Below are 10000 nucleotides of genomic sequence, written 5' to 3'. Positions count from 1 at the left end.
GCCCACGAACACAAAAGAAGAAGAAGAAGAAACAAATAGATAAATGAATGAACAAACAAAAACAAACAAAAAAGAAGAAATAAAATAAAATGAATAGACAAAAAAGAAAAACAAGCAAAGAAAGAAATAGAGCCCACCTGTTCAGGGGTGGCGGTGACGTTGATGGGGTGGGTGACAGTACCCCCAAACTCCAGGGTGAAATAGTCCAGGGTGGGCACCCCATCATCGGTGGTCTGAACACTTCCGGTCACCTGGTCGTCAGGAGTCGCTGCCCTCAGCTCCACTTCCGGTACGCCACCTGCACATTGGTTGACTGTATGATTGACTGTCTATTTGATATGGATACTTATATACTGCGCCTGTCCTCTGCAAGCAAAGTTCTAAGCGCTGTACAATCACCGAGTCTTTTGAAGAACATTCTGCCAACCAGGATAAAACCGACTGACAGCTGCATTTAGGCACACATCATTCGGTTCTTGGGTGATTAAAATCTCTCTCTCTCTCTCTCTCTCTCTCTCTCTATATATATATATATATATATATATATAGAGAGAGAGAGAGAGAGAGAGAGAGAGAGAAACACCCACAAAAGAAAAAAAAGAACACAGCAGAGGGAGAGGGAGACAGAGTCACACACACACACACACACACACACACACACACACACACACACACACACACACACACACACACACACACACGATCACCCATCCCCGCACCTAGCTCTGCAGGGAAGGTGACGGTGTATGTCCTGGAGTCGGTAGTCTGCGCGAAGCTGACGGACACGCTGTGGTCAGCAAGGCTGGGCAGTCCGTTCAGCGCTGTGGTCATTTTCTCGCCGTCCGTTGTGTCCTCTGACAAGGGCTCTGTGGTGGGGGACAGGACCAACACAAGAATCACCATGCTGCTGCTGCTGGTGCTGCTGGTGGTGCTGCTGGTGGTGCTGGTGCTGGTGATGATGATGGTGATGATGGTGGTGATGATGATGATGGTGATGATGATGATGATGGTGGTGATGATGGTGATGATGATGGTGATGATGATGATGGTGGTGATGATGGTGATGATGATGATGGTGGTGATGGTGATGATGATGATGATGGTGATGATGATGGTTGTGCTGGTGCTCGTGCTGGTGCTGTTGCTGGTGATGATGATGGTGATGATGATGGTTGTGCTGGTGCTGGTGCTGGTGGTGGTGCTGGTGCTGGTGATGATGGTGATGATGATGGTGATGATGATGGTGATGATGATGGTTGTGCTGGTGCTGGTGCTGGTGCTGGTGATGATAATGGTGGTGCTGGTGCTGGTGATGATAATGGTGGTGCTGGTGATGATGATGGTGATGATGATGATGGTGATGATGATGATGGTGATGATGATGGTTGTGCTGCTGGTGCTGGTGCTGGTGCTGCTGCTGGTGATGGTGATGATGATGGTGCTGGTGATGATGATGGTGGTGGTGATGGTGGTGGTGGTGGTACTACTGCTACTGCTGGTGCTGGTACTGGTGCTGGTGCTGTTGATGATGATGGTGATGATGATGATGATGATGATGATGATGATGGTGATGGTGGTGGTGGTGGTGATACTACTGCTACTGCTGGTGCTGGTACTGGTGCTGGTGATGATGATGGTGATGATGATGGTGATGATGATGATGATGATGATGATGGTGATGATGATGATGGTGGTGGTGGTGGTACTACTGCTACTGCTGGTGCTGGTACTGGTGCTGGTGATGATGATGGTGGTGATGGTGGTACTACAGCTGGTGCTGGTGCTGGTGCTGTTGATGATGATGGTGATGATGATGATGATGGTGGTGGTGGTGGTGGTGGTGGTGGTACTGCTACTGCTGGTGCTGTTGATGATGATGGTGATGATGATGGTGATGATGATGGTGGTGATGATGATGGTGGTGGTGGTGGTGGTGATGATGATGGTGGTGGTGGTGGTGATGGTGATGATGATGGTGGTGGTGGTGGTGGTGGTGGTGGTACTACTGCTGGTGCTGGTACTGGTGCTGGTGATGATGATGATGGTGGTGGTGGTGGTGGTGGTGGTGATGATGATGACAATGATGATGATGATGATGATGCAACTACTACTGCTGCTGCTGCTGATGATGATGATAATGATGATGTTGATAATGATGATGATAATGATGATGATGATGATGGTGGTGGTGGTTGTGGTGGAGCTGCTGCTGCTGCTGCTGCTGCTGCTGCTGCTGATGATGATGATGATGATGATGATGATGATGATGATGATGATGATGATGGTGCTGGTGGTGGTGGTGGTGCTGCTGCTGCTGCTGCTAATGATGATGATGATGATGGAGCTGATACTACTGCTTCTGCTGCAGCTGATACTGCTGCTGCTGCTGCTACTACTACTACCAAGTGGAGTGATGGCCTAGAGGTAACGCGTCTGCCTTGGAAGCGAGAGAATCTGAGCGCACTGGTTCGAATCACGGCTCAACCGCCGATATTTTCTCCCCCTCTACTAGACCTTGAGTGGTGTTCTGGACGCTAGTCATTCGGATGAGACGATAAACCGAGGTCCCGTGTGCAGCATGCACTTAGCGCACGTAAAAGAACCCACGGCAACAAAAGGGTTGTACCTGGCAAAATTCTGTAGAAAAATCCTCTTCGATAGGAAAATCGAATAAAACTGCACGCAGGGAAAAAAATGTGTAGCGCTGTAGTGTAGCAACGCGCTCTCCCTGGGGAGAACAGCCTGAATTTCACACAGAGAAATCTGTTGTGATAAAAAATCAAATACAAATATTACTACTACTGCTGCTACTGCTGCTACTGCTACTGCTGCTACTGCTACTGCTGCTACTATTGCTGCTACTGCTACTGCTGCTGCTACTACTACTAGTAATGAGAAAGAGGAGGGGAAGAGGTTGAAGAAGAAGAAGAAGAAGAAGAAGAAGAAGAAGAAGAAGAAGAAGAAGAACAACAACAACAACAACAACAACAACAACAACAACAACAACAACAACAACAACAACAATAATAATAATAATAATAATAATAATATAGAAGAAGACGAAGAAGAAGAAGTAAAAATGTCCGTGAAGCCAACAATAAAATCCCGACACGTGTACTGTGACACAATGCGTTCATGATTGCAACACTGAATTAGATGATCTGTCAAAATGTCCTGGAAGTCAACAGCGAACTGCAGGTACATGATAATAATAATAATAATGATACTTATATAGCGCTGAATCTTGTGCAGAGACAAATCAAAGCGCTTCCGCGCCAGTCATTCACACGCATGCATAGCTCTAAAACTGGAGAAACTGAAGACAAGGAAGAGGCAGGGAAGGGAGGCTATCTTAGGAAGAGATGTGTTTTAAGGCCAGACTTGAAAGAGCTGAGTGTGGAGACCTGACGAAGAGAAAGTTCATTCCAAATACAAGGTCCAGAGACAGAGAAAGAACAGCGTCAACAGTGGAGTGTTTGAATCTGGGTATGCGTAAACAGAGTAGATCTGAAGCCGATCATAGAGAGCTAGATGGAGTGTAGAGGTGAAGGCAGCCACAGAGATAGGTAGGGGCAGATTTGTGAAATACATTTATAACACAGAGTGCTGATCTTATACTTGATTCTGTGTGAGACAGTGAGCCAGTGGACATGTTGCAAAAGAGGAGTGATGTGCTCAGATCTCTTCTTTCTGAGGACGAGTCGGGCAGTAGAATTTTGTATGCGCTGAAGGGACTGAATGGATGAAGCAGGCAAACCAGACAATAGAGAGTTACAGTAGTCAAGGCGAGAGAGAATGAGAGAAACGACAAATCTATATATTGCGTCGGTGGACAGATATTTCCGAATCGAACTGATGCGCCGCAATTGACAGTAGCAGGATTGTAACATGTGTACTGTAAATTGTAATAGATCGTGTTCATTACAGAAGCACTGGAAGCCGACAATGAAGGAGTGGGAGAGGAACCCTAACAGTACAGCAGCACTGACCTGTGAAGACGCCCTGGAAGCCAACAATGAAGGAGTGGGAGAGGTACATGTGTACCCTAACAGTACAGCAGCACTGACCTGTGAAGACGCCCTGGAAACCAACAATGAAGGAGTGGGAGAGGTACATGTGTACCCTAACAGTACAGCAGCACTGACCTGTGAAGACGCCCTGGAAGCCAACAATGAATGAGTGGGAGAGGTACATGTGTACCCTAACAGTACAGCAGCACTGACCTGTGAAGACGCCCTGGAAGCCAACAATGAAGGAGTGGGAGAGGTACATGTGTACCCTAACAGTACAGCAGCACTGACCTGTGAAGACGCCCCGGAAGCCAACAATGAAGGAGTGGGAGAGGTACATGTGTACCCTAACAGTACAGCAGCACTGACCTGTGAAGGCGCCCTGGAAGCCAACAATGAAGGAGTGGGAGAGATCCCCAGTGATGGTGATGACCTGCTCCTCCCCACTGCCCGTTACCGTGCCCGTTGACGTCACCTCCAGTTTCTGCGTCACACACACACACACACACACACACACACACACACACACACACGTCATCATATACGTCATTACCAGTACGTCATCAGTGGTATATCTTTTTGTCACATCAGGCTATAAGCTTTTGTTGTTGCTTTTTTGTTTGTTGTTGTTCTTGTTTTGTTTTGTTTTGTTTGTTTGTTTGTTTTGTTTTGTTTTTGTTTTGTTTCATTGTTACACACACACACACACACACACACACACACATACACACACACATACACACATACAACATACAAGCAGTATTTCTCCCACCGCCAGCAGTCATCATGATCATCATCACAGTTGCCGTCACGGTACACGTCAGTCATACGTCATCGGTGGCATATCTTTGCCATCACATCACGTAGCGCGTAGGCGTTATTTTTCTTTTAAATCATGGTGATACACACCTGTACTTCTGCCTCCACCACAGAGGTGAAGACGAGGTCTTGAACCTCAGCCTTGGAGGCTCCAGTCTGTGTCTGGAGGTACACAGTGTTGTACTGTCGGCCAATCAGCTCCACCCCGCTGTCTCCACTGCTGCCCGTCTCCACCCGTATCTGGTAACTGAGCACAGCCACCCCGGGTGAGGGGAAGTCCATTGGGGTTGGTCATTGATTGTAGTGCCCCTGAGAGGGGGCAGTTAGTTCGGGTGGGTGATTTCGCCGTGCGAGGTCAGTGATTTGGGGTGGGTCACTGTTTGTAGGTACCCCTAAGTGGGGACAGTTAGCTAGGGTGGGTAACTGATATTACCTTGTGGAGGCGGTGATTTGGGGTGGGTCACTGATTGTAGCTACCCCGACGGTAGGGCAGTGAGTCACGGAGGGTAAGTGATTTCACCGTGCGGGGGTCAGTGATTTGGGATGGGTAACTGATTGTAGATAACCCGGGTAGAGTAGGGCAGGTGGAGGTGGTGATTGGGGGTGGATCACTGATTGTAGCTACCCCTACGTAGGGTTAGTGATTTGGGATGAGTCACTGTAGCTACCCCTACATAGGGCTAGTGATTTGGGGTGAGTCACTGTAGCTACCCCTACATAGGGCTAGTGATTTGGAGAGAGTCACTGATTGTAGTTACCCCTATGTAGGGCTAGTGATTTGGAGTGAGTCACTGATTGTAGCTACCCCTACGTAGGGCTAGTGATTTGGAGAGAGTCACTGATTGTAGTTACCCCTATGTAGGGCTAGTGATTTGGAGTGAGTCACTGATTGTAGCTACCCCTACGTAGGGCTACTGATTTGGGGTGAGTCACTGATTGTAGCTATCCCTACGTAGGGTTAATGATTTGGGGTGAGTCACTGTAGCTACCCCTACGTAGGGCTAGTGATTTGGGGTGAGTCACTGTAGCTACCCCTACGTAGGGTTAGTGATTTGGGGTGAGTCACTGTAGCTACCCCTACGTAGGGCTAGTGATTTGGGGTGAGTCACTGATTGTAGCTACCCCTACGTAGGGCTACTGATTTGGGGTGAGTCACTGATTTTAGCTACCCCTGCGTAGGGCTATTGATTTGGGGTGAGTCACTGATTGTCGGCACCCCAGGTGGGAGTACTGAGTAAGGGTGGCTCATTGATTGTAGGTACCCCTAAATGGGGGTAGTCATTTGGGGTGGGCCACTGGTCGTAGGTACCCCTTTGTGGGATAGTGATAATGGTTGGGTCACTTGCCTAACTATACCTCACTTGCCTAAGTATACCTAGAACTTTCTTCAAAGTGAAGGTATGTACTGGCTCACAATGAACACACACACACACACACACACACACACACACACAGAGAGAGAGAGAGAGAGAGAGAGAGAGAGAGAGAGAGAGAGAGAGAGAAAGAGAGACTTACACGGAATCCTTTGTCAGATTCACAATGTCGGATTCCACGCCATCCTGTCCCCAGCTGTTTGACGTCAGAGAGAGCTGTAACAACGCAACGCACACACTGGATTTTAAGTCTGTGCATGCTTCAATAAGTTTCAGTTTCAGTTTCAGTTTCTCAAAGAGATGTCACTGCGATCGGACAGATCCATATACGCAACACCACTTCTGCTAGGCAGATGCCTGACCATCAGCATAACCCAACGCGCTTCGTCAGGCCTTGAGTGCATGCTTATATATATATATATATATATATATATATATATATATATATATATATATATATATATATATATATCTCTGTGTGTGTGTGTGTGTGTGTGTGTGTGTGTGTGTGTGTGTGTGTGTGTGTGTGTGTGTGTGTGTGCACAAATCAGAGTGGATTTTTTTCTGCTCAAGTTTTGGCCAGATGACAACACTCTCGTTGCCATGGGTTCTTTTTCAGTGCGCCGAGTGCGTGCTGCACACGGTAACTCGGTTGATCGTCTCACCCGAACGACTAGACGCTTAGTTTCGTTTTCTATTCAAACTTGAGACGCGGATGTGGCTGTTTTATTCACGTGAAAGCCATTGCTCCTCACGAAGGGGTACGACACACAAACAGGCATAGTCACTGAAGAAAATCATGAAGTTGCAACAGATCTGAAAATTCAAACTTGGGAGAAAGAGCGAGATCGGAACTCAAACCCACACGGACTGTCTGTACAGGCAGATGAGCGTCTTAACCATTCTGCCACCTTCCTCATGCTTCAATAAACATGAACTGGGTTAAAGGTTAAAGGTCCCACAGCCATTCCTAAGAACATCATTTGAATTCATTGCACTGAGTCTAGGGCTCGGCATATCAAGGCGGGGCCCAACCCCCTCCTAACGGAGTTTTAACATTTCCTCAACCGAATCCAGGTAGCCATTTACACCTGGGTGGAGTGAGGAACATGGGAGTAAAGTGCCTTTCCCACACACACAACACTATGCCGAAATGGGGCTTCGAACTCTGATCACTGGTGAACACTGGCCTCTTCAGTGAGTATGCGTGGCTGTATCAACTTGTATCACGTAATAAATATATACACGCATACACAAATGCAATATTTACAGAAACAGATTCTTAAACGATGTATGTCGTACAAATGGCAAGCCTAGCGACCTGAACTTACTAACAGAATTACAGCCAAGGCTGACAAAATTTGTTCACGAATGTTTCTTTCACAATAATATACTCGTGTCTATGTTTTATTGTGTCCATGACAATAAAATGCTCTATCCATTTAAAAAAAAAAACACACACAATTACTTGTGTTAAGTAATAAGCTACACATACCCATACACACACCAACACACACTCACCCACCCATGTACGACGCACTCCCCCCCCTGCCTCCCTCCCACACAAACACCCACCCCCCACCCTCCCACCCACAATGACACCACCACCCCATACCCACACACACTCACACACACCACAAGACCTACCATTTCCACAGAACTGACATTCTCCAGGGTGAACGTGCTGCTGCACACGCGCACACACACACACACACACACACACACACACACACACACACACACACACTACAACACCCACCATTTCCACGGAACTGGCATTCTCCAGGGTGAACTTGCTGCTGCTCATGCTCCTCAGGTAGAACCGGAAGCTGCTGGTCTCAGGAGCCACGAAGACGCCCTCCATCTTGGTCACGTGGTCCGAGTAGTTGAGCAGCTGGTAGTAAGTCTCGTCCAGGCGAGACACGGTGCCCGCTGCCCAGTTGGCTGTGGTGTAGTCATCAGTGCCGTTCACAACGGTGAATGACAATCCGCGGTTCCCTGTGGACAGTCAATAGATAGATAGATAGATAGGTAGGTAGATAGATAGATAGATAGATAGATAGATAGATAGATAGATAGATAGATAGATAGATAGATAGATAGATAGATAGACAGACAGACAGACAGACAGTTGGCTGTGGTGTAGTCATCAGTGCCGTTCACAACGGTGAATGACACTCCGCGGTTCCCTGTGGACAGTCAATAGATAGATGGATAGATAGATAGGTAGATAGATAAATAGATAGATAGATAGATAGCTGGCTGTGATGTAGTCGTCAGTACCGTTCACAACGGTGAATGACACTCCGCGGTTCCCTGTGGACAGTCAATAGATAGATAGATTGATTGATTCATTGATTGATTGTTGACAGTTGGCTGTGCTGTAATCAGCAGTGCCATTCAGTACGCTGAGCAACAGTCCACGGTATGAATAAATAAATAAATAAACTCAGGACGGCGAAATGGAAGTCCTCAGTTTATTTTCTGTGATAAATGTTCACCAGCCGCCACACATGTCAACGTGTGAGCAGTCAGTTCCCCAAGCTTTTCGTTGTGCCTCCAATAAATCCAAGCACTGACAACTCACCCACTCCTCGAACAGACGCTCAACTCACCAACATGAAGTTCGGGAGGTGAGGGTGAGGGTGGTGTCTCGCAGATGAGGGAGGTGGAGGAGAGGGAGCCCTGCAGGACACACTCCTCACCGTCAATCAGCACGCGGGCCGGACTGTCCGAGTCGTCAAAGTACTGACCGCTGATGGTCAGCAGCTGGCCGCCCTCCGTGCTGCCCGTGTTGGCCGACACTGATTCCATCTCTGGCGGTGGACGGGGCGGGGGTCAGTGTCATGCGGTGTAATGAAAAGAAATGTGTTGCAATTCAATACGACGCGGTGCGATACGACGCGATGCAACACGAAACAATACAATGCAATACAATGCAATACCAAACATCGCAAAACAATGCAATACAACCCAACACAACACAAAAAAATACAATACAATACAATACAATACAAGACAAGACAAGACAAGACAATACATTACCATATCAAACCATGCCATACAGCGTGATAAGTTCAGTACAGTACAATAAAACACGCCTTCAATAATCGGACTGGAAACTATGGTGCCATCAATCAATGACACGCATAGTCACTCACCCACTCAGTCAGTCAGACAGTAACTGAGTCACTCACTCACTCATTCACTCACTCACTCATTCTCCGATTCAGTCAGTCAGTCAGTCAGTCACTCACCCATACACTCACTCACTTATTCACTCACTCACTCATTCTCCGAATCAGTCAGTCAGTCACTCACTCACTCACCCATACACTCATACACTCAGTTGTCAGACACTCACTCAGTCACTCACTCAATAACTCACTCATTCATTCACTCACTCAGTTGTCAGACACTCACCCAGTCGCTCGTTCATTCACCCACTCATTCACTCATTCAGTCAGTCACTCACTCATTCGTTCACTCACTCTGTCACTCGTTCACTCATTCACGGACTAAGAGATGTACAGCTCAAAAACAACAATCACTTACCTGTGTACATCTGATACATGCCGATCTTTGATGTACAGTTAAAAAACAACAGTCCCTTACCTGTGTACATCTGGTACATGCCGATCTTTGATGTACAGTTCAAAAACAACAGTCCCTTACCTGTGTACATCTGGTACATGCCGATCTTTGATGTACAGTTCAAATACAACAGTCCCTTACCTGTGTACATCTGGTACATGCCGATCTTTGATGTACAGTTCAAAAACAACAGTCCCTTACCTG

General features: G+C 47.2%; 1 protein-coding gene across 2 annotated transcripts in view; it reads right to left on the bottom strand.

The window, feature by feature from the left end:
• LOC143277690 (fibrocystin-L-like) overlaps positions 1 to 10000 on the bottom strand; it is a 132119-nt gene that overhangs the window by 90884 nt on the left and 31235 nt on the right. The window contains exons 1-8 of one of the 2 annotated variants that reach the window (XM_076582611.1): positions 9818 to 9839; positions 8818 to 9018; positions 7962 to 8200; positions 6345 to 6418; positions 4920 to 5076; positions 4380 to 4494; positions 720 to 866; positions 138 to 298 (exon numbers count right to left, since the gene is read on the bottom strand). In XM_076582611.1, coding sequence (XP_076438726.1) covers positions 138 to 298; positions 720 to 866; positions 4380 to 4494; positions 4920 to 5076; positions 6345 to 6418; positions 7962 to 8200; positions 8818 to 9018; positions 9818 to 9836 — 1113 coding nt within the window. In that variant the 5' untranslated portion in view covers positions 9837 to 9839. Of the gene's footprint in view, positions 1 to 137; positions 299 to 719; positions 867 to 4379; positions 4495 to 4919; positions 5077 to 6344; positions 6419 to 7961; positions 8201 to 8817; positions 9019 to 9817; positions 9840 to 10000 lie in introns of those variants that run through there. The other variant, XM_076582610.1, reaches the window with a different exon arrangement.

This window comes from Babylonia areolata, chromosome 34 (assembly GCF_041734735.1).
Source record: "Babylonia areolata isolate BAREFJ2019XMU chromosome 34, ASM4173473v1, whole genome shotgun sequence".
Taxonomy (NCBI): Eukaryota; Metazoa; Mollusca; class Gastropoda; order Neogastropoda; family Buccinidae; genus Babylonia; species Babylonia areolata.
This window is presented reverse-complemented; position numbering and strand designations above follow the sequence as displayed.